The sequence below is a fragment of the Haliotis rubra genome, unplaced genomic scaffold (genome assembly GCF_003918875.1).
Source record: "Haliotis rubra isolate DU_JTF1 unplaced genomic scaffold, ASM391887v1 Scf25, whole genome shotgun sequence".
In the NCBI taxonomy this organism is placed as follows: Eukaryota; Metazoa; Mollusca; class Gastropoda; order Lepetellida; family Haliotidae; genus Haliotis; species Haliotis rubra.
The window spans coordinates 391,648-419,445 of NW_025766558.1; the positions used below are offsets into that span (position 1 = coordinate 391,648).

The 27,798-nt window shown below is 40.1% G+C and overlaps 1 protein-coding gene across 1 annotated transcript; it reads right to left on the reverse strand.

Moving 5' to 3' along the window:
• Nucleotides 1-3,042: 3,042 nt before the first annotated feature.
• LOC124279305 (cell death specification protein 2-like) lies at nucleotides 3,043-5,311 on the reverse strand. The gene is made up of 2 exons (XM_046715117.1): nucleotides 5,178-5,311; nucleotides 3,043-3,842 (listed from the first exon to the last, which is right to left on the reverse strand). Exon 2 carries the CDS (start codon nucleotides 3,830-3,832, stop codon nucleotides 3,068-3,070), a length of 765 nt encoding a protein of 254 aa, XP_046571073.1. The 5' UTR covers nucleotides 3,833-3,842; nucleotides 5,178-5,311; the 3' UTR covers nucleotides 3,043-3,067.
• Nucleotides 5,312-27,798: the final 22,487 nt, after the last annotated feature.

A 27,798-nucleotide genomic window follows, 5' to 3' on the forward strand; every position in this document is an offset into this window, starting at 1 on the left:
TGGTTCAGGGACTGTGAGACAGACTACATTGCAGGGAGGGCTCGGCAGTAGGGAAAATAATGTGGTTCAGGGACTGTGAGACAGACTACATTGCAGGGAGGGCTGGCAGTAGGGAAAATAATGTGGTTCAGGGACTGTGAGACAGACTACATTGCAGGGAGGGCTGGGCAGTAGGGAAAATAATGTGGTTCAGGGACTGTGAGACAGACTACATTGCAGGGAGGGCCAGGCAGTAGGGAAAATAATGTGGTTCAGGGACTGTTAGACATATTACGACCAGTTCAGTCAGTTCTGTTCGGGCCGGGAATGGATTCTCCGTAAATCGTGCAGTCATTTACCACCGTATGAATGCCTTTCTTCATAACAATATTTTCTTTTTCAATTCTACTTGTGTAATCAGACTTGTTGTTCTACAAGCAATGCGAGTTCCATTCAGGAACACATTATGCCATCCATTGTCTCCTGCCGCCATGACATGGCCTAGTGACGTATGGGTGCTTCATCGGGCAAGTCACCAGGAATAGATGGCCTTCCACCAGAATCCACGAAGAATGCACCTTCCCTTGCTGATGATTTCTATGCGTTGTTTAATGTCATGTTAGATTCAGGAGTATTTCCCTCTGCTTGGAATGTTGGTTTACTGGTACCTATCTATAAACAAGGAAATATGTCTGATCCCAACAACTATCGGGGAATATCCATGTTAAGTGTCATTGGTCAAATTTTCACTTATGTTCTTGAAAGACGACTGCGTAGCTGGGCCGAGTTTAATGCTTTACTTAATGAAGGGCGGATGACGTTGCACTACTAGGACATAGCATTGTTGATTTACAAAGAAACTTAGACATTCTTGAAAATTTTTGTAACACGCGGAGCTTTGAAGTAAACCTGGATAAATCTAAGGTGGTTGTTTTTCGAAACGGAGGACGCGTTAAGAGAAATGAAAAATGTTTCTTGAAAGGTCTACCTGTAGAGGCCACCCCTTATAAATATTTAGGAATTGTATTTTCATCTCGTTTAGTTTGGTCCAAAGCCTGTGAAACTCTATCTTTACAAGCCAAACGTGCATGTTTCCCTCTGTTTCAACTGTTCACCAAGTATCGAAGTATGTCTTTAACTATTGCTCATAATATATTTGTCAGTAAGATACTACCAATTTTAACCTATGGAAGTGAAATTTGGAGCTATACTTATAGAACGTGTATTGAAAAGGTTCACAGTGAGTACTATAAATGATTTCTGTCAGTCATTAATAAAATTTGATCATGTGCGGTACTTGGAGAAATTGGCAGATATAACTTGTGTGTATATTACTATTCAAGTTGTATTAAATATTGGTGCCGAATTATTCGTATGGACCAAAATAGATACCCAAATGCCTATAATGATAACGGAGGCACAAACTGGGTTTCACATGTTGGACTGCTTCTATTTACAGCAGGTTTCTCCTATGTCTGGTTAGCCCAAGATTGTGGCGATGTAAATCTCTTCATGTTTGACTTCAAACAACGCTGTATAGATATTAATATACAACACTGGAATAGTGAAATAAGAAACTCATCATTTCTTGTAAATTATAGTACATTTAAGTCACTTCTTGAACCTGAACTGTATATTTCCTGTGGCGCATCAAACAAAGATCTTATGCGAATGTTGATCAAATTCCGATGTCAATCACATAACTTGAATATACAAAAACAACGTTTTTCAAAGATAATTGTCCCATATAAAGAATTAGTTTGTAACAAATGTACTTTAAACGTGCTTGAAGACGAATATCACTTGTTGCTAATATGTCCATTTTATAACCGATGCAGATCCCAATGTATTCCAGCCTATTTCTACAGCCCACCTTCAATTGTCAAATTCCGAGCCCTTATGAAGATACACAGTTTCACTGTTCTTAAAGGAATATGTATATTCCTGAAGCAAAACCTACGTTAAAATAATTGTATTATGAATAATATGTCACCTCTACACACCATGACAATGTTGTATTGCCTGTTGTACTCTTGGCCACATGGCCTTCAATTCTGAATAAAGTGATTAAAGTATGAGTGTTTCAAACATGTATAATTCACGCAGAGGGTGCCAAGGACAATTAATCAAGTGTCCAGCGACATGAGGTGTGGTCAGATTTCCCGGAGTTATTGAAATTTTGACATTGAAGTCTCCGGCTACCGATGTTAACTCCACAAGAAATGTTCAGGTATTGGACACAAACACCATCTGTTTACCTTCTTACCGTAGGGAAAAACCAGAAAAAGATAGGCGAGTGATTCTGCATTGTTTATTCATACAAATGTGTAGATGACAAAATACTCTGCCTTGGTCAGCTCACAGTGCAGCTGCACCAAGTAATGCACAGGCTGATGGAGGGAGAAGCAGCGACAATATATAATCCAAATAATAATAATAGCAATAATAATAGTAATAATGATATATAAGAGAGAAACATCTTGGCTTCTAGTCTAGCTACTATGTCTGCCGGGCCTATGATAGCACTTACACGCTGTATAGAGAACTCGCTCCTGCGACAACCATTCCTACTTCTGCACTCGGCGTCATCGCCGACAGCATCATCTAATGATAGCACTTACACTCATGTAAATATAATCTTCATCACATTTTCCAAGTAAAAACATTTTGTACCTAGCTAGAGAGAATACCAAACAAAACAGATTGCCTCGAGAGAGGGACTTGAAGCTTATCCAGAATGTTGTTGAGGTAGTTACAGCAGCCGGCGAGGCAGCCGTTCCACGTCACGGTCAGACAACACCGCGACAACCTGAGATGAACAATCGTTGACCTAGATACATGAGTCTGTACAAAAATATACACACATATGCACGTGCACTGTGTCACGTGACTTGAGATTCGTGTTCTAGTCACCGGCACGCATCCGAGCTGGACGCGTTCACTCACTCACTCGGTGGTGTCTCCGCCCCTGCCTATATGCGTGTCTCTGTCACGAGGCTGGACGGGGCCCGTGGGCACCACAGTCGGGTAAGGCGCGGGGCGTGACCGTTTGTATCCCTGAGATTGAGGAAGTCTATAGTTTCCCACATCACATTCTGTTATATAACATGTAGTGCAACTTGGCAGTCTCGTTCTTTAAGATGGCAACCTGTGCTCTCAGTTTGAGATTTTCCTGTTCCAGATAGGCTGCTCTCATTGCAATTTCCTCTTCCTTCATCCGCCGTGCATCTCTTGACCGCTTTGCAGCCTCGTTGTTCTTCCGCCGCCGTTCCCAGTATGCATCATCTTTCCGTTCTTCCGGGACAGGTATCGTTTTCTTCGCGTCTTCCGTGATTTGTATGCGGTTCTCTGCCCGTCGTTTTCGTTGTAATAAGTGGGACGTCATGGGGGTCATGGCAAAGGGCGACACAGATGCCGGGTCTATCATGGGCGGCATTCCGAGTGATGGACTGAGGCCGGCCGCGGCAGCTGTAGTCGGGCTGAGGCCGCCCATCCCGGACATGCCGGCCATCGGGCTACCGGAGTAGGCGTCCATCGGGTACATCTTGAACGGCCGGATTGGAGCAACTCTGTCTGACTTGTCATGGTCGTCGTCCTCAGACACACTGTCCATCGACGGAGACGGGGATAGAAGCGGGGGTTTCACATCCAGGGGACTGTCTCGGCCCCGGGTCTCGGGGTCGGGTGCAGGCTGGCGAAGCTCGTCATTTGAGCTGGTGGAGGACGTGGACGCCCTGCCGGAGTCGCTGCTGATGTCGGGGGGCAGAGACGGCAGGGATGGGGGAAGAGGGGCCACGCGCTCCGTGGGCGGCGGTAGGGATGGTTTACTCAGGTCGAGGGCTGTGTCGGCCATGGCTCATGTACTGAAACAATAAAGAATCAAAAGATTAAAACCAACAGGTCGAATACACAAACATCATCATACCAAGACACATTTACTGTTGTCATAGGAAATAATCGTGTGTTCTTTGACTTCTTTTAAATAGTTGGCATTCGTATCATGTATCGAAAACAGCGGCATATGTTTCAGCTGCTGTAGTCTTTCAATGCGGGATTCAGTGTCACTTGGTACTGTTTCGGGTGTCGGTCTAATAACTGCCTCAAGAACGGTCGGCCTGGCCCGCATGGTCTACACAGACTTTGAACAATAGTTGAACATCATATCTACCTTGTCTTGAATAGCGCTACAGCAATGTGAAGTCTAAGGTTTACGTAAACAGAAATCGACAGATCAGAAAGAGTTTGAATTTCCATACGTATTCTCGCAATTTAGGATACACCAATCTCCTTCCAGGCATGTTTAAACGCTGTTGTATGTTATCACCAAAAACTGTCAGAAATTATCAAAAATCAGAAACTGAATAACGAAACAATAATTAATATAGATGGTCTGGAGGTGAGTGATTGTCCATCCTGCTGCATTGCGAGATAAGGCGACACGACGCCTCCTTTCCGTCTGTCAGACCCCTGTTGTTAGACAACGAACGAGGGTTGTACTGAGGGTCGACAAGGGATCGGCCCAAATTGTCTCACAGAATCTTAATCAACGCATTGTTCTAGTCATATCTTGAATCCTGAATAGTTTTCATGTTGTACTTACACGGCTGTGACCAATTACAGGCGACTGTTAAAAACCACGTCTAAATATACGTAATACAAAACAACGGTGAGAGTTTTCAAATAGTCCAGTAAATTAACGCAAGGAAAGTAAATTAACGTAAGGAAAGCCGTGTACAGTGTCCAGTCCCATGTGTATACACAGAACGCCTGGTCCCGGGATAGCGGTACACGAGGCAGAATGTACTGCATAATCTGGGAAAACTTGGCATCACATGAATGTCCAGCCCAACTCAATTCCTGTGTCTGTTTCCAGGTCCACTGTCCACACAATCGTGTTGATCGATGATGTATCATAGCTCCATGTCGGCTCCGGAGCACTTCCAGAGAAGGCCTGGTACACAGTAAGTTCCAACGGGAATAGTATTCACCTGAACCATGAGACCTGCGACGAAGCTGAGGTCGGACCAGGTGGGTGTGGCAGGTTCCGAGGAGACATCCACGACCCTCTCTACCACACAAGGAACCCCGCTGCCAAAGCTCGCAGAGTCTGGATACTGACCACTCGGGACCAGATTGGTCAAGTACAGTCGTGTCCAATGTCATGTCACGCTGACCTATGCTGCCATTCTAATACTTACTGTTAATAAGAAGTCCACGTGTGGTATCCGGGTGGGGGAAGTGAGGTAGGTATCCGGGTGGTATACACAATCAAAATAGTATCCAAGCTGTTGCGGCAGCGGACGACGTCCGAGCTCTCTTTACTCCAGCACAGGTCAGCCCAACTGACGCGCTGTCAGTGACCAATGCTTATACAGTGTTTGCGAATGCGTGAACTCGGAGTGACCCGCTTGCACAATGGCTGCATAAAGAGCTGGCGTGACGTAGCACTGGCCAGTTGCTATTAATAGCTCTCTCTCTTTCACTGTGGTAATCCAATGGCCATCTCTGTGTCTGGCTAACTCTGAGAGGAAGATTGCGTAACACCAAGAGATACTAACCCGCCAAATTATTGTCCAGTTAGAATGAGACGATCACAAGGGTGCTAATAGAGATAGCTCCGCTCTGATGCTTGGGTCAGTGTGACCTAACTGACCGAGTTGTAGCAAGTAACATTGAACATTATGAGACAGGCAAGAATGACCGTTGGTCATATATCACGGCTGCTAGCGGACAGGGGTCATATGCGGCGCTCGATCATCACCGGGCACAGCTGGTCAAACACAGGGGTCAGGGAAGGGGGGTCGGGGAAGGGGGTGCAACAGTTAGACACAAAGAACCATTTTGATCGTATTCCTGTTAAATTGGAAAAAAACCATACTTTGGTATTAGTCAACATCGTATATAACTATATCTGTTAAACACGCGATTTTATCCCACTATCACCTGTCACTTATGCTTTAACAGGGTACCTGTAGCAATATAAACAATCTGGCATTCCTTACCTTCTTTAGCGGTATAACACGTTACTCATCAGAAGTTTAGAACATTCCGGTGATATACAATGTAGTTCTTTGAGAGGCATTTAGAAGTTGTAAAGATGAAGGAAAACCAAGTTCTATGATGATATCACTTGCTTGATAACTGTGTTAGTACCTACACCGAAACGTCGCACTCATTGCAATAAAGAAGTTGACGATCCCTAGAACTTGATGATATAGTTGCTTTGATTTTACTTTGGTGACTTTGCCTGGAGTGACATGGGCACGTGTAGCAACTGAACACATGAACCATACGGCATTGTGACTGGGATGACGCCCTCGAAGCACTAGACATGCAGGCACCTTGTCTCATGCGTACAAATACTCACTGAAATATTGGGGTATAATTATTGAACATTCGACAAGTAGGATTACACCGAGGAAGTTGAAAGTTCCGCTGCCAGTGCTGACGCGCTGAGCACACCTAGAGTGCTCATGTTTAATAATACGTAGCGACCCCTCCTGTACGACTCTGACATTTACAGACCTCCCCGAGCAGGTCGCACGAGAAGCAGTTTAAAAATACAACAACTATATGAACAACAGTTTACATGCACTCAACAATATATTTAAAAGCATTTTCGAGAAAAACTCTTCTTTTTTTCCATTATGAAATAGACAAATCCTTACAGTTTACCGTAAAGTGACTATGAAATATAGTCTATGTTATTCATTTCTTTTGATAGTAATATAAAACTGCACTTCGCGTTGTGAAATAAATCTGACTATGTACAATAGGAACGGCTGTTTGGTCTAGCTCATTCCTCTACCCAGAGCGGCCTCGTCCAGAGCGGCCTCGTCCAGTCGGACACATAGGGCTGTCCAGGGACAAAGGGTCAGTGTCGTGTCCTGGAACTCGCCACAATCAATGCAGGAACGTCCAACTAAACCAGTCGAAGCACGGGATCACAAAACCAAATTAATAGACGACTTAAGTCCCTTTCCTCTCAAAGTACTTTCAAAGCCTTACCACCACAGAAACAAATAACCTCCTGTTTACAAGTAATGAACCAGATAGCATAGAAATAATCTGCTACCATATATACAACATCCAACAAATGTAGTCTACGTATTATTACTCTGACTTATTTATGTAGTTTATAGAATATTGTCACTACATGGAACGTTTGCGCAAAAAAATATCGTATCTTGTATCTTCATCAGTTCTCGCCATGTTAACTGCTCCCACGTTTGACAGGAGTACAGATTATGTGCAGACAAATAAACTGAAGATATATGTTACCCACATCACACATGTACACCCACACTACCCCACATGTACACCCACACTACCCCACATGTACACCCACACTACCCCACATGTACACCCACACTACCCCACATGTACACCCACATGTACACCCACACTACCCCACATGTACACCCACACTACCCCACATGTACACCCACATGTACACCCACATGTACACCCACACTACCCCACATGTACACCCACACTACCCCACATGTACACCCACACTACCCCACATGTACACCCACACTACCCCACATGTACACCCACACTACCCCACATGTACACCCACATGTACACCCACACATGTACACCCACACACACACCCACATGTACACCCCACATGTACACCCACATGTACACATGTACACCCACACTACCCCACATGTACACCCACACTACCCCACATGTACACCCACATGTACACCCACACTACCCCACATGTACACCCACATGTACACCCACACTACCCCACATGTACACCCACACTACCCCACATGTACACCCACCACTACCCCACATGTACACCCACATGTACACCCACATGTACACCCACACCCTACACCCACATGTACCCACATACACCCCCACATGTACACACCCACATGTACACCCACATGTACACCCACATGTACACCCATATGTACACCCACACTACCCCACATGTACACCCACACTACCCCCATGTACCCACATGTACACCCACATGTAACCCCACATGTACACCCACACTACCCCACATGTACACCCACATGTACACCCACACTACCCCACATGTACACCCACACCCACACTATGCATGTACACCCACACTACCCCACATGTACACCCACCACACTACCCCACATGTACACCCACACTACCCCACATGTACACCCACACTACCCCACATGTACACCCACACTACCCCACATGTACACCCACATGTACACCCACACTACCCCACATGTACACCCACATGTACACCCCACATGTACACCCACATGTACACCCACACCCACACCCCACATGTACACCCACATACACCCACACTACACCCACTACCCCACATGTACACCCACATGTACACCCACACTACCCCACATGTACACCCACATGTACACCCACACTACCCCACATGTACACCCACACACACTACCCCCACATGTACACCCACATGTACACCCACACTACCACCCATGTACACCCACTACTACATGTACACCACACCCTCACTCACACATGTACACCCACATGTACACCCACACTAGCCCTCATGTACACGCACGCAAGTGCACACACACATATATTCACACACACCACCCCACATGTACACACAGACACTTCTCCACATGTACACACACACACACACTATACACACCCACATGTACACACACACACTACCGCATATGTACACACATATGTGCACACCCACACTACCACACATGTACACACACACACACTACCCCACATGCACACACGCTAGGCATATGTACACACACCATATGCACTCACACACTACTCCCATATGTACACACATACATCACACACTACACCCCATATGTACACATATATGCACTCACACACTACCCCATATGTACACACATAGGCACTGACACACTACCCCATATGTACACATATATGCACTCACACACTACCCCATATGTACACACACACTTACACACTACCGCATATGTACACATATATGCACTGACACACTACCCCATATGCACACATTACCCCATATGTACACACACACACACCCCATATGTACACACACACACACTACACACCCCATACACACACACACACACACACACACACACACACACACACACACACACACACACACACACACACACACACACACACACACACACACACACACACACACATATGTACTACTATATAGGGATAGGTCCCCTGCACTATAGTGATAGTTTTCTACTACACAGGGATAGGTCCCCTGCACTATAGTGATAGTTTTCTACTACACAGGGATAGGTCCCCTGCACTATAGTGATAGTTTTCTACTACACAGGGATAGGTCCCCTGCACTATAGTGATAGTTTTCTACTACACAGGGATAGGTCCCCTGCACTATAGTGATTGTTTTCTACTACACAGGGATAGGTCCCCTGCACTATAGTGATTGTTTTCCACTACACAGGGATAGGTCCCCTGCACTATAGTGATAGTTTTCTACTACACAGGGATAGGTCCCCTGCACTATAGTGATTGTTTCCACTACTATATAGGGATAGGTCCCCTGCACTATAGTGATAGTTTTCCACTACACAGGGATAGGTCCCCTGCACTATAGTGATTGTTTTCTACTACACAGGGATAGGTCCCCTGCACTATAGTGATAGTTTTCCACTACACAGGATAGGTCCCCCCTGCACTATAGTGCATATAGTTTTCACTACACAGGATAGGTCCCCTGCACTATAGTGATTGTTTTCTACTACACAGGGATAGGTCCCCTGCACTATAGTGATTGTTTTCTACTATATAGGGATAGGTCCCCTGCACTATAGTGATTGTTTTCTACTACACAGGGATAGGTCCCCTGCACTATAGTGATTGTTTTCTACTACACAGGGATAGGTCCCCTGCACTATAGTGATTGTTTTCTACTACACAGGGATAGGTCCCCCCTGCACTATAGTGATTGATTTTTTCCACTACACAGGGATAGGTTTTCCACACCCCTGCACTATAGTGATTGTTTTCTACACACAGGGATAGGTCCCTGCCTGCACTACAGTGATTGTTTTCTACACAGGGATAGGTCCCCTGCACTACAGTGATTGTTTTCTACTACACAGGGATAGGTCCCCTGCACTATAGTGATTGTTTTCCACTACACAGGGATAGGTCCCCTGCACTATAGTGATTGTTTTCTACTACACAGGGGTAGGTCCCCTGCACTATAGTGATTGTTTTCCACTACACAGGGATAGGTCCCCTGCACTATAGTGATTGTTTTCTACTACACAGGGGTAGGTCCCCTGCACTATAGTGATAGTTTTCCACTACACAGGGATAGGTCCCCTGCACTATAGTGATCATCACTATAGTCATCTCCATGGGTGTGTAAGATACACCTAACCAGCTTAGAGACTGGTGAGGACATGGAGTGGGAGGTTGCGGAGACTTTGCATTGGTCCGTCATCCGTGTCCATTGCTGCAACATCTCCATGGAAATATTGTTGGCGTCACCAGCGATGGAGTCATATTTGGAACGGTTTTATCGATCTTTCAATAATGAAATATTACACCCCAACAGTTTATTGCAAGTATCAGTAATATTTCGATAAAGTTGGTCCCTCCCCTGCAACGTGATGGCATTGTTGCACTGAGAACGTGCGGCAGCTGGGCGTTATGGCTGTTACAAACAATGCCGCTGAATCGGGGCGTCCAGTACTGACCACAGCGGCCATATTGCACAAGAGACGCAAGCAAAGCAGGGTGTTTTACCGGCAGTCGTGTTTGGCGCTGGAGTCGCCAGATGTCGCCTATCCATACTGGTCGGTAGCGGCAGGTGTCACCATCACAATAGTCGTGGTCAGCTTTAATTTAATGATGAAAATGTCGATGATTTCGATGGAAATTGAATAACGCGTGTTCTATAATGGGCGACTGAGAACACAAGTGCCTATTGGAAATAGTCTTGTGACACGTCACGCGTTGAGGTGCCACAATTTCTCCATCATCAGCGGATGAAAAATGAATATAATTAGTGTCATCAAATGTAGAACTCTTCACTGGGCTGTCATAATTATGTCAATGCGGTCTGCAGCAGAAAATAGAAGAGTGCGCAAATAACGTCATTGTTCACAAGGAATGAAATACTAGCATTGATGTCCTATTGAATATGCATTGGAGTATAAATAAACCACCGTGTAAAGTTGAGTCTACGATAATATTAACATTATCAACAATAAAAACTTTTAAAAGAAAAGTGTTATCACGTGGTCCCTAAGAGTCTCTATGATTTTATCATCCGTGGGTCTCTATGAATGTAGTATTATCATATGGTCGCTATAATTGTCTCTATAATTTTAATATCATCACGCGGTCTCAATGGGTCTCTATGAATGTAATATTATGACGTGGTCTCGTGAATGTAATATTACCATGTGGTCTCATGGATGTGATATTATCACCGGATGCATTAGTTTAACTTGGTCTGTCTGGCTGTTACCACGTGACCTCTTCTAGGAACATCGTGATGTGGTCTGTCTGGGTGTTACCATGTGACCTCTTCTAGGAACATCGTGATGTGGTCTGTCTGGGTGTTACCACGTGACCTCTTCTAGGAACATCGTGATGTGGTCTGTCTGGGTGTTACCACGTGACCTCTTCTAGGAACATCGTGATGTGGTCTGTCTGGGTGTTACCATGTGACCTCTTCTAGGAACATCGTGATGTGGTCTGTCTGGGTGTTACCACGTGACCTCTTCTAGGAACATCGTGATGTGGTCTGTCTGGGTGTTACCATGTGACCTCTTCTAGGAACATCGTGATGTGGTCTGTCTGGGTGTTACCACGTGACCTCTTCTAGGAACATCGTGATGTGGTCTGTCTGGGTGTTACCACGTGACCTCTTCTAGGAACATCGTGATGTGGTCTGTCTGGGTGTTACCATGTGACCTCTTCTAGGAACATCGTGATGTGGTCAGAACAACAAATGTTCAGTGTTTTTACTGGTAACTATTTCTGAATGAGATGCAACCAATTAATATCGCCTATAATCTGTGATCAGTAAACACAGTGACACACTTACAGCTGTTTACTACAGGTCAAAGGTCAGTTTAGATATTTAAAAATTAATCTGTCATATGTGATTTCTTCATGTTATTATTTTTATGTCGTTGATGTCAATCTTGTCAAATATATAACTAAATCAGTTTTTACTACAGATCAAAGGTCACTTTAGATATTTAATCCGCGAGCACATCATGTTTTTTAGATGTTTAAAAGATCAAACATCAATTTGAAAATGTAATTATATATACGATTTCTTCTTGTTTTTTTGTTTTTTCTAAATCTTGTCAATCTTGTCAAATAAATAACCAAACCAGTTTTTACTACAAAGTTTTACTGGTACTTTTTACCGAGGACTTTTTTTCTTATAATCTCTGATAGGAGCAATCTGATTAAAGCAAATTGAAAAATACACTTGTCGCTGCGAGCCCACATCAAAGTGCCTCCAAGGTATTGTCTAACATATGAAAAGTACATGTATGTATTGTGTAAGAACACTGAGGCTTTATGAAATCAGTCCGAGACATCGCCGTATTATTGCAGGGATTCCTGTGATTGTTACGGGATATTGCAGGGTACAGTTGGGAGCTATTGCGTGTGGCCTCCTGCTGCGGGTCATCATGACCTCTATAATCACTTCCTATAATGTGCTCGGGTGAACCCAGCACTGACCACCTGACGCAATTATTGCGCCATCATGGCGGAGCCCGTGTCACTCAGAGGTCACGCTCCCATGCCTCGCGTGTATCCGTTAGTGAGGTTTGCATGTGCATGGTGTGTGTGTGTGTGTGAGAGAGAGAGAGAGAGAGAGAGAGAGAGAGAGAGAGAGAGAGAGAGAGAGAGAGAGAGAGAGAGAGAGAGAGAGAGAGAGAGAGAGAGAGAGAGAGAGAGAGAGAGAGAGAGAGAGAGATTGGGAGGGTTTAGGGGTGTGGGAGCGAGGGTGCACCAGTTAGGCAACCATCTACACTGTAGTTTGTCCTGTAAGTGATGGGTGATGTGCCGTCTACACTGTAGTTTGTCCTGTAAGTGATGGGTGATGTGCCGTCTACACTGTAGTTTGTCCTGTAAGTGAGGGGTGATGTGCCGTCTACACTGTAGTTTGTCCTGAAAGTGAGGGGTGATGTGCCGTCTACACTGTAGTTTGTCCTGAAAGTGAGGGGTGATGTGCCGTCTACACTGTAGTTTGTCCTGAAAGTGAGGGGTGATGTGCCGTCTACACTGTAGTTTGTCCTGTAAGTGATGGGTGATGTGCCAAATCTGACTGTGTTTGTCCCGTCTACACTGTAGTTTGTCCTGAAAGTGATGGGTGATGTGCCGTCTACACTGTAGTTTGTCCTGAAAGTGATGTGGGTGATGTGCCGTCTACACTGTAGTTTGTCCTGAAAGTGAGGGGTGATGTGCCGTCTACACTGTAGTTTGTCCTGAAAGTGAGGGTGATGTGCCGTCTACACTGTAGTTTGTCCTGAAAGTGAGGGGTGATGTGCCGTCTACACTGTAGTTTGTCCTGAAAGTGAGGGGTGATGTGCCGTCTACACTGTAGTTTGTCCTGAAAGTGAGGGGTGATGTGCCGTCTACACTGTAGTTTGTCCTGAAAGTGATGGGTGATGTGCCGTCTACACTGTAGTTTGTCCTGAAAGTGAGGGGTGATGTGCCGTCTACACTGTAGTTTGTCCTGAAAGTGAGGGGTGATGTGCCGTCTACACTGTAGTCTACACTTAGTTTGTCCTGAAAGTGATGGGTGATGTGCCGTGATGTAGTTTGTCCTGAAAGTGAGGGGTCTGTATACAGATATGATGAAACAGAGATATTGTATACGTACATACTTCTACATTGTATCGTGTATACAGATATGATGGGTCAAGTATTATTTCATTTTAGCGTCGGACAGTGCAATAAAGAGTACATGTAGAGGTGCTTCATATCTAGAGGTACAGTAAAGGATTGTCGTAAAGGTGCTTCAACCTAACGGTGCAGTAAAGGATTGCCGGAAAGGTGTTTCAGCCTAACGGTGCAGTAAAGGACATCGTAAAGGTGTTTCAGCCTAACGGTGCAGTAAAGGACATCGTAAAGGTGTTTCAGCCTAACGGTGCAGTAAAGGATTGTCGTAAAGGTGTTTCAGCCTAACGGTGCAGTCAAGGATTGTCGTAAAGGTGTTTCAGCCTAACGGTGCAGTCAAGGATTGTCGTAAAGGTGTTTCAGCCTAACGGTGCAGTAAAGGATGTCGTAAAGGTGTTTCAGCCTAACGGTGCAGTAAAGGATTGTCGTAAAGGTGTTTCAGCCTAACGGTGCAGTCAAGGATTGTCGTAAAGGTGTTTCAGCCTAACGGTGCAGTCAAGGATTGTCGTAAAGGTGTTTCAGCCTAACGGTGCAGTCAAGGATTGTCGTAAAGGTGTTTCAGCCTAACGGTGCAGTCAAGGATTGTCGTAAAGGTGTTTCAGCCTAACGGTGCAGTCAAGGATTGTCGTAAAGGTGTTTCAGCCTAACGTTGCAGTCAAGGATTGTCGTAAAGGTGCAGCCTAGCAGTCAAGGATTGTCGTAAAGGTGTTTCAGCCTAACGGTGCAGTCAAGGATTGTCGTAAGGGTGTTTCAGCCTAACGGTGCAGTCAAGGATTGTCGTAAAGGTGTTTCAGCCTAACGGTGCAGTAAAGGATTGTCATAAAGGTGTTTCAGCCTAACGGTGCAGTAAAGGTTTGTCGTAAAGGTGATTTGTTTTCCAAAGAAATCTGTATCCATAAAAAAAAACAAACTTGCTTTATAAATACCTCTTTAGGTAATGAGATGTCACAGCTGGTAATACGTATGTATGTATGTAAAAGTACATGGTCTTTCTGATATTAACATATTTGTGGCAGGTAAAGAAAAAGTAAATTGTATCCTCAAATTCATACCCACATGTGTAGTCCGGGGTTTCTGATACTTGGAGCCTAAACTGTGGCGACAGTGGAAAATTTGGCAGAATCTAGAACCATAATACAGCCCCAGGTTATTCGTAATTCTGTCAGGTCGATTAATTAATTACTTAAATTATTTTAATGAGCTTGCATTAGTTACTTCATCTGGTAGATTATTTCACAAGTTGATCGTGTCCGGAGGAAAGTATCTGGCATAAGACTGGTCGTGTCCGGAGGAAAGTGTCTGGCATAAGACTGGGTTCTGTATTTGACTGTCTATACGTTGGATCTATTCTAAGATTATATTTGTTACTTTCAGAGACTTCAGGTGGTATAAGATTGTTGAGGTATTCAGGTGAAATACCGTTTTTCATTTTATAAGATGTAATCAATTTGAAGCGATGTCTTCGTTTTTTTAGAGGTTGAAAGTTTGTTTCGCTATATATTTTGGCATGACTAGTACCACGAACTGCCTCACGGATAGTTCTCAGGGCGTACACATGCAAATTCTCGAGTAGTAATGATTGTTCGTTGATACGGTAACTGTTGTCCCAGATATGACAACAGTTGTCGACATTACGTAAGATAAACGACACATACATAGTATCAAGTGTATTTCTGGTCAGTCTGTACTTGAAGACACATACATAGTATCAAGTGTATTTCTGGTCAGACTATACTTGAAGACACATACATGGCATCAAGTGTATTTCTGGTCAGACTGTACTTGAAGCAATCACTTTGAAGTGTAATTCCTAAATGTTTATGGCTTTGTACTTCTTTTATAAGAGTTCTCTCCATGTATAGGTTTAATTGGTCTAACACTAGATCCGACTTTATGGCTAAATATTATAGTTTTGGCCTTATCAGGGTTGAATCCAACTTGCATTTAGCGGGCCCAATTTGATTTTTTTGCTAAATCGTTATTTATACAATTTGCTGCGGACATGTGATCGCCAACTATGATATATATGGACGTGTATCGTCTACAAATAGGCGCATATTACTTTCTATGCTTTCGACAATGTCCTTTACGTAAACAATAAACACCAGTGGTCCTAGGACCGATCCCTGGGGAACCCCTGCTTGTACATATTTTGATTCTGAACTATAATCATTAATAACTACCTTTTGTTTTCTAAATAACTTTTGAACCATTTCAGATCACCTTGGATACCATAAGCGTTAAGTTTATGGATGATACCGTCATGCATACCCTATCAAAAGATTTTTGGCGTTATTGATGCTTGTTTCCAGACTGACGTAAAACATTAAATTTTATTTTTGAGAGATAAGTTAAATAATTTGGTAAGAATAGGAGCTAGGATAATCGCTGTTAATTCAAGTAGTTTGTTTCCTATCCCATCTGGTCCTGTAGCTTTAGTTGTATCTATCTACAGACAGAAGAATACCATAAACTTCTTTTAGGTTCAAATTCACAGACTGTAATCGTTCATTGACTTTACGAAACATCCATTCAGGGCATTAGTAATATCTCCCATGTCATCATACAAAATGCTATTTGATACAATTGCCGGAAACGACGTATTTTCGGTATGCTTTTTTATATACCTGTTAGCCAGTCGCCACCACTTCTTTGTACTATTTATTATTTTATCTATTTTTAATTCAGAATCTCTTTTGGCTTTTCTGACTAATGATATTACTTTATTCCTGCATTGTCTAAATTTGTCCCAGTCTATTTCGTTTTTTAGCAAGTTTATAAATACGCCTTCGAGTCTTATATTTAGACACAGAGGATCTTTTTTCCTGACAATCCCATTATTTCTATCGAGAATATCTTTAATTTTACAAGTAAACTCATCCGTGATAGTATCAATATCGTCAGATGAAAATAAACTATCAGAGTCTATGGCATTAATATCGTGATTTATACCATCTGCATCTGCCAGAGAGTAATTATATATTTTCGTGTTATTCTGTCTCTTGGTAACTGGAAACCAGGAATCTGTATATCCCCACTTCGAATGTCTTCACATAGCCATGTTTCAGTCAAACAGATCACATCAGACGACACAATTTCTGCGCTCAAAACACTTAAGTTATCCTTAACGCTACGAACATTTAAATGCGTGATAGTTTGAATATCCACGAAGTGAATACTTACATCTACGTAGATAATACTTACATCCAGATAATATAAATAATATAGATGTTATAATCTACTTAGGAAAAGGTATCATTTTGTATCGAATTACCGTCTTTGCAGCCATACTGTCTCGACTACGGCAACAGATCCGGGTTGGTTTGATGAAACTCCTGGTTTAATTCCTACTGATTGATTTCATAGAGTTTCATTGATTAAGGTACCCTCAAAACAATTAAGTACATCTTCATTCAAAGTGTCAAAGTTTTTTAAAAGTAAAAAAATTAGTTTGTTTTTTTAAAGTTATATTTTGCTACTTCCATATGATTTCAGCTGTGAAATTCAATAGACAGAAAAGGTTAACATGCTAGTGACGACCAACATGCTGTCATCGACGTAGGTGTTACGTTGACGACCAACATGCTGTCATCGACGTAGGTGTTACGTTGACGACCAACATGCTGTCATCGACGTAGGTGTTACGTTGAAGACCAACATGCTGTCATCGACGTAGGTGTTACGTTGAAGACCAACATGCTGTCATCGAAGTAGGTGTTACGTTGACGACCAACATGCTGTCATCGACGTAGGTGTTACGTTGAAGACCAACATGCTGTCATCGACGTAGGTGTTACGTTGACGACCAACATGCTGTCATCGACGTAGGTGTTACGTTGACGACCAACATGCTGTCATCGGCGTAGGCGTTACGTTGACGACCAACATGCTGTCATCGACGTAGGTGTTACGTTGACGACCAATATGCTGTCATCGACGTAGGTGTTACGTTGAAGTATAAAGCAATGATGCTTTGAGAAAGTGGATGCACGATGACCAATCACACTGTTTCCATGGAAACTATTCTCGGGGGTAAGAGACCTCATAGAAGAAGAAACGTTGAGCGCACGCACGCACGCACATAATTACACATGCAAGTATAGTTTGTCGATCATATACCATGTTTATTGAACTAGTTGGAATATATCTGTTTCTTTTGTAAATATATGTATATATGCAGCCACGGATTCGCCTCTCATTTACCAAGATTGAGAAAATAACAATAGAATGAACAGTATGGATTAAAAATATTTGATAATTGGTGAAAGGTATGAGTGAAGGACTGTGAGGTATTGTAGAGACTGTGTTAGCTGTTGTACATCCTGACTTCCTTTATGGGACTGGGTGGAGCAGGAGATTGACCGACAGATATGGCAACCTGAAGGGAGCGTTAAGGTTGTATAATTAAAATTTTATGAATTTTGAATTTGGAAATTTGTCAGAAGTGGTAGGAGGGATCGATGTACTACGTGATGGTTTGGTTGGTACTTGTTTTGTTTGTTTTTATGTTTTGTTTTTGTAAATGTGTTTGTGTTACCTCTAGTTGATTATGTGGGATTATATGTGACCTAGAAGGCCAATTTTGATAAGAAATATACCTAAGGTTTGAGTGTTATTTAGTTGGCTTAGAAGTGTTTGTAGTGTCAGGTGTGTGTTAGTGTCCAGTGAACCCTGGAGCACCATTCTTTGTTGTTGGTGGGGCGGTGGGGTAGTCTAGTGGTTAAAGCGTTCGCTCGTCAAGCCGAAAACCCGGGTTCGATTCCACACATGGGTACAATGTGTGAAGCCCATTTCTGGTGTCCCCGCCGTGATATTGCTGGAATACTGCTAAAAGCGGCGTAAAACTAAACTCACTCGCTCACTCACTGTGTTGTTGGTAGTGTATGCAGTGTAGTAGGACGTGTTTGGACCTTTCTGTTTCGTTGCAATGTGTGCATTTGTCTTTTTGGTGTGTTTTTTAACTTTATGATTTTATGTTGATAGGAATTAAATGTTGTGTGACCTATTTGTAATTTGGTTATCGCCCTGTTAATAGGTTTAGATTTAGTTTTAGTTTTTTTGTATTTTTCTTTTAGTACATTTATTAGTTTAGAATTTGAACTGTGGTATTCACTTTGAACTCTACCTTTTTTGCCTAGGGCGTGTACATCCTGGGTGTTTTTTTAGTATTCCGTTTATTAGTTAAGGGCTTTCTTTTGTGTGTGTGTGCTTTTTTGTTTTATTCCTTGAAGACCACTGAGTGAGTCTGTTAGAATTATAATTTTATCGTGGTGTTCGCCGAGCGGACATGGTGTGCTGTTACTATGCTCATTAATACTAAACATATATACCAATGTTTCCTGTTGGCACCCTTTTCGAGTCCAAAATGCAAAAAGACAAAACCTCATTTTTTTGGGTAGAATTCAACGCACTGTGGGTTCTGTAGTATGAATAATCTGGTATCTTTTTTTAATAAACAGTTTCCCAAAAAGACACATTTTGTGATAAAGAATGAATGAATTCAGAAAGATATATAACCAATATCAATTTCCTAATTGTTTGCTGGTTGCTGTTGGTAGGCTTTATTATCAACTTCCTCCTACAGTGACGAACACGTCATACAGATCCACCCATGGACCTCCGCGCAGCTTGATGTAAAGAAGTTCTATGCTATTTGTACAGTTAGTCCACACGTACTGGGGAACGTGGGCAATATGGAGAAACATGTAACTCGTTTCTTTGTCCATGTGTCGAGATGAAATCTTCATGGTCCCCACAGAGAACAAACACAACACACATGGTCAACCCATTTACAGTTTTTCTTTTGAAACTAAGAATCGCGATAATTTGCATTTTTGTTGGATTTAACACAGTACTTCTGCCAGTGCGGCCTTGGTAATGGAGATTTTTATCTCTCTGAGCGCAATAACCCACCGTGCCCCTGTCTGTGATGTGGTCAGCGAGGGTGGTGGGTCAGCGCGCGGCCAGCCCGTTGGATGTACTGACCCCACTTGTTGCATAACCTTCCTCGCTCTGTTTAACACACTCCGGTCAGCCCCGCAACACTGCCTGGTGTTGAGTGGCCGCATCGTCCTCACGCACGCTGCCCGACGTTCGATGGAGCTGAGGTACGCGTCCCCGAAAACCAGACAGTGGGGGAGGACGATGGTACGTTGCGCTTCGTCACCTAACCCCAAATGTGTAGGGTCGACCCAGGTCCGTGACGGGGTCAGGTGACACTGCCCCACCCCTCCCGACAGCAGCGGCTCAGGTCGGTATGATTTTATGGGCTGGTCGTGTTTCTGTTATGCTTACGCGAGTGAAGCGGCAATCTACACACGCGGTGTAGGGATGACGGGTGTTTATGGATGATCGACTTCTTTACTGTGACGACGTTTCGGTACAGATACTTATACCGTTTTCAAGTACGGTCGTGAATGGACTCAGCAGTATATACAGGGTACATGAGGGCTAACAAAGACAATGGATGATAAACAAGATGATTAACAATGTAAACAAGCATGGTTATACACGATCATCCATACACACTCGTCATTCCTATTACTTACAACTTCAAGAATACCTCTCAGACAATACATGTGTTGTAGTGGTAGCGCTGTCCAGCATCGCATTACAGCTGTCCAGCATCCATTATGAGTTGTAATGTGTGTTATGTCATATGACGTATACCACTTGGGATGATAACTCAACACAACATTACTGATTGTATGTCATTTACATTATATACGTTGGGTTCATATACTCAACACAACATTACTGATGTTATGTCATATACATTATATACGTTGGGTTCATATACTCAACACAACATTACTGATTGTATGTCATATACATTATATACGTTGGGTTCATATATACTCAAGACAACATTACTGATGTTATGTCATATACATTATATACGTTGGGTTCATATACTCAACACAACATTACTGTTGTATATCATATACATTATATACGTAGGGTTCATATACTCAACACAACATTACTGATGTTATGTCATATACATTATATACGTTGGGTTCATATATACTCAACACAACATTACTGATGTTATGTCATTTACATTATATATACGTTGGGTTCATATACTCAACACAACATTACTGATTGTTATATCATATACATTATATACGTAGGGTTCATATACTCAACACAACATTACTGATGTTATGTCATATACATTATATACGTTGGGTTCATATACTCAACACAACATTACTGATTGTATATCATATACATTATATACGTTGGGTTCATATACTCAACACAACATTACTGATGTTATGTCATATACATTATATACGTTGGGTTCATATACTCAACACAACATTACTGATGTTATGTCATATACATTATATACGTTGGGTTCATATACTCAACACAACATTACTGATGTTATGTCATATACATTATATACGTTGGGTTCATATACTCAACACAACATTACTGATGTTATGTCATATACATTATATACGTTGGGTTCATATACTCAACACAACATTACTGATGTTATGTCATTTACATTATATACGTTGGGTTCATATATCAACACAACATTACTGACTGTATGTCATATACATTATATACGTTGGGTTCATATACTCAACACAACATTACTGATTGTATATCATATACATTATATACGTAGGGTTCATATACTCAACACAACATTACTGATACGTCATATACATTATATACGTTGGGTTCATATACTCAACACAACATTACTGACTGTACGTCATATACATTATATACGTTGGGTTCATATACTCAACACAACATTACTGATTGTATATCATATACATTATATACGTAGGGTTCATATACTCAACACAACATTACTGATTGTATGTCATATACATTATATACGTTGGGTTCATATACTCAACACAACATTACTGATTGTATATCATTTACATTATATACGTTGGGTTCATATACTCAACACAACATTACTGATATTATGTCATATACATTATATACGTTGGGTTCATATACTCAACACAACATTACTGATGTTATGTCATTTACATTATATACGTTGGGTTCATATATACTCAAGACAACATTACTGATATTATGTCATATGCATTATATACGTTGGGTTCATATACTCAACACAACATTACTGATGTTATGTCATTTACATTATATATACGTACGTTGGGTTCATATACTCAACACAACATTACTGATTGTATGTCATATACATTATATGCGTTGGGTTCATATACTCAACACAACATTACTGATTGTATATCATATACATTATATACGTTGGGTTTCATACTCAACACAACATTACTGATTGTTATATCATATACATTATATACGTTGGGTTCATATACTCAACACAACATTACTGATTGTATATCATATACATTATATACGTAGGGTTCATATACTCAACACAACATTACTGATTGTATGTCAATTGTATCACATACACACAATGTAGTCATATACATTATATGCGTTGTATATGCGTTGGGTTCGTATGCTCAACCTGGCATTACTGATTGGTGGTGTCGTATGCATATATATGCGTTGGGTTCATACCATCATCGATGCAGCATTACTGATTACTTAATATCATGCATTTATATGCGTAAGGGTTCGTAGCTCAACACAGCATTACTGAGTTGTTGTATGTCGTATGCATTATATCACGTTGGGTTCATATACTCAATACAACATTACTGGATTGTTATGATCATCATATGCATTATATGCGTTGGGTTCATATACTCAACAACAACATTTACTGATGTTCATGTCATTTATGCGTTGGGTTCATATATGCTATACATTACTGATGTTATGTCATATGCATTATATGCGGTTGGGTTCATATGCTCAACACAACGTTACTGATGTTATGTCATATACATTATATACGTTGGGTTCATATACTCAACACAACATTACTGATTATTAATCATCATTGTATATATGCGTTGGGTTCATATGCTCAACACAACATTACTGATTGTTATATCATATACATTATATGCGTTGGGTTCATATGCTCAACACAACATTACTGATTGTTATATCATATGCATTATATACGTTGGGTTCATATACTCAAACAACATTACTGATTGTCATATGCATTATATGCGTTGGGTTCGCTATATCAACACAACATTACTGATATTATATCATATGCATTATATGCGTTGGGTTCATACTCAACCTAACACAACATTACTGATGTTATGTCATATACATTATACGTTGGGTTCATATGCTCAACACAACATTACTGATGTTATATCATGCATTATATGCGTTGGGTTCATATACTCACAACATTACTGATGTTATGTCATATACATTATATGCGTTGGGTTCATATACTCAACACAACATTACTGATTGTATATCATATACATTATATGCGTTGGGTTCATATACTCAACACAACATTACTGATTGTATATCATATACATTATATACGTTGGGTTCATATACTCAACACAACATTACTGATTGTATATCATATACATTATATACGTTGGGTTCATATACTCAACACAACATTACTGATGTTATGTCATATACATTATATACGTTGGGTTCATATACTCAACACAACATTACTGATGTTATGTCATATACATTATATACGTTGGGTTCATATACTCAACACAACATTACTGACTGTTATGTCATATACATTATATACGTTGGGTTCATATACTCAACACAACATTACTGATTGTTATATCATATACATTATATACGTTGGGTTCATATACTCAACACAACATTACTGATGTTATATCATATACATTATATACGTTGGGTTCATATACTCAACACAACATTACTGATATGTATATCATATACATTATACGCGTTGGGTTCATATACTCAACACAACATTACTGATGTTATGTCATATACATTATATACGTTGGGTTCATATACTCAACACAACATTACTGATGTTATGTCATATACATTATATACGTTGGGTTCATATACTCATTACTGAATCATATATACACGTTTGGGTTCATATACTCAACACAACATTACTGATTGTATATCATATACATTATATACGTTGGGTTCATATACTCAACACAACATTACTGATTGTATGTCATTTACATTATATACGTTGGGTTCATATATACTCAAGACAACATTACTGATATTATGTCATATGCATTATATACGTTGGGTTCATATACTCAACACAACATTACTGATGTTATGTCATATACATTATATACGTTGGGTTCATATATACTCAAGACAACATTACTGATGTTATGTCATATACATTATATACGTTGGGTTCATATACTCAACACAACATTACTGATTGTATATCATATACATTATATACGTTGGGTTCATATACTCAACAAACATTACTGATTGGCATGTATCATATACATTATATACGTTGGGTTCATATACTCAACACAACATTACTGATGTTATGTCATATACATTATATACGTTGGGTTCATATATACTCAAGACAACATTACTGATGTTATGTCATATACATTATATACGTTGGGTTCATATACTCAACACAACATTACTGATGTTATGTCATATACATTATATACGTTGGGTTCATATACTCAACACAACATTACTGATTGTATGTCATTTACATTATATACGTTGGGTTCATATACTCAACACAACATTACTGATGTTATGTCATATACATTATATACGTTGGGTTCATATACTCAACACAACATTACTGATGTTATGTCATATACATTATATACGTTGGGTTCATATACTCAACACAACATTACTGATGTTATGTCATATACATTATATACGTTGGGTTCATATACTCAACACAACATTACTGATGTTATGTCATATACATTATATACGTTGGGTTCATATACTCAACACAACATTACTGACTGTATGTCATATACATTTATATACGTTGGGTTCATATACTCAACACAACATTACTGATTGTATATCATATACATTATATACGTTGTTCATATACTCAACACAACATTACTGATTGTATATCATATACATTATATACGTTGGGTTCATATAATATCAAGACAACATTACTGATATTATGTCATGTATGCATTATATGCGTTGGGTTCGTATATGCTCAACCGCAACATTACTGATGTTATGTCATATGCATTATATACGTTGGGTTCATATACACTCAAGACAACATTACTGATGTTATGTCGTTTACATTATATGCGTTGGGTTCATATATGCTCAAGACAACATTACTGATATTATGTCATATGCATTATATACGTTGGGTTCATATACTCAACACAACATTACTGATTGTATATCATCATATACATTATATACGTTGGGTTCATATATACTCAACACAACATTACTGATGTTATGTCATATACATTATATGCGTTGGGTTCATATATCAACCACAACATTACTGATTATGTCATTTACATTATATACGTTGGGTTCATATATACTCAAGACAACATTACTGATATTATGTCATATGCATTATATGCGTAGGGTTCATATACTCAACACAACATTACTGATTGTATATCATATGCATTATATGCGTTGGGTTCATATACTCAACATGCGCATTATTACTGTATACATTATATACGTTGGGTTCATATACTCAACACAACATTACTGATGTTATGTCGTATACATTATATGCGTTGGGTTCATATACTCAACACAACATTACTGATTGTTATATCATATACATTATATGCGTTGGGTTCATATACTCAACACAACATTACTGATTGTATATCATATACATTATATGCGTTGGGTTCATATACTCAACACAACATTACTGATTGAATATATCATATACATTATATGCGTTGGGTTCATATACTCAACACAACATTACTGATTGTATATCATATACATTATATACGTTGGGTTCATATACTCAACACAACATTACTGATTGTATATCATATACATATATATACGTTGGGTTCATATACTCAACACAACATTACTGATGTTATGTCATATACATTATATACGTTGGGTTCATATATACTCAAGACAACATTACTGATGTTATGTCATATACATTATATACGTTGGGTTCATATACTCAACACAACATTACTGATGTTATGTCATATACATTATATACGTTGGGTTCATATACTCAACACAACATTACTGATTGTATGTCATATACATTATATACGTTGGGTTCATATATACTCAAGACAACATTACTGATGTTATGTCATATACATTATATACGTTGGGTTCATATACTCAACACAACATTACTGATGTTATGTCATATACATTATATACGTTGGGTTCATATACTCAAACACAACATTACTGATTGTATATCATATACATTATATACGTTGGGTTCATATACTCAACACAACATTACTGATGTTATATCATATACATTATATACGTTGGGTTCATATACTCAACACAACATTACTGATTGTATATCATATACATTATATACGTTGGGTTCATATACTCAACACAACATTACTGATTGTATATCATATACATTATATACGTTGGGTTCATATACTCAACACAACATTACTGATTGTATATCATATACATTATATACGTTGGGTTCATATACTCAACACAACATTACTGATTGTATGTCATATACATTATATACGTTGGGTTCATATACTCAACACAACATTACTGATGTTATGTCATATACATTATATACGTTGGGTTCATATACTCAACACAACATTACTGATATTATGTCATATACATTATATACGTTGGGTTCATATACTCAACACAACATTACTGATGTTATGTCATTTACATTATATACGTTGGGTTCATATACTCAACACAACATTACTGATTGTATATCATATACATTATATACGTTGGGTTCATATACTCAACACAACATTACTGATTGTATATCATATACATTATATACGTTGGGTTCATATACTCAACACAACATTACTGATGTTATGTCATATACATTATATACGTTGGGTTCATATACTCAACACAACATTACTGATATTATATCATATACATTATATACGTTGGGTTCATATACTCAAGACAACATTACTGATTATTATATCATATACATTATATACGTTGGGTTCATATACTCAACACAACATTACTGATTGTATATCATATACATTATATACGTTGGGTTCATATACTCAACACAACATTACTGATTGTATGTCATATGCATTATATACGTTGGGTTCATATACTCAACACAACATTACTGATGTTATGTCATATACATTATATACGTTGGGTTCATATATACTCAAGACAACATTACTGATATTATGTCATATACATTATATACGTTGGGTTCATATACTCAACACAACATTACTGATTGTATGTCATATACATTATATACGTTGGGTTCATATACTCAACACAACATTACTGATGTTATGTCATATACATTATATACGTAGGTTTCATATACTGTCTGCTCCACTGGTATAGCCTACAGAAAGTCCCTCTATCCCAGGTATAGCCTACAGAAAGTCCCTCTATCTCAGGTATAGCCTACAGAAAGTCCCCTTTCCCAGGTATAGCCTACAGAAAGTCCCTCTATCCCAGGTATAGTATACAGAAAGTCCCTCTATCCTAGGTATAGCCTACAGAAAGTCCCTTTATCCCAGGTATAGCCTACAGAAAGTCCCTCTATCCCAGGTATAGCCTACAGAAAGTCCCTCTTTCCCAGGTATAGTATACAGAAAGTCCCTTTATCCCAGGTATAGCCTACAGAAAGTCCCTCTATCCCAGGTATAGCCCACAGAAAGTCCCTCTATCCCAGGTATAGCCTACAGAAAGTCCCTCTATCCCAGGTATAGTATACAGAAAGTCCCTCTATCCTAGGTATAGCCTACAGAAAGTCCCTCTATCCCAGGTATAGCCTACAGA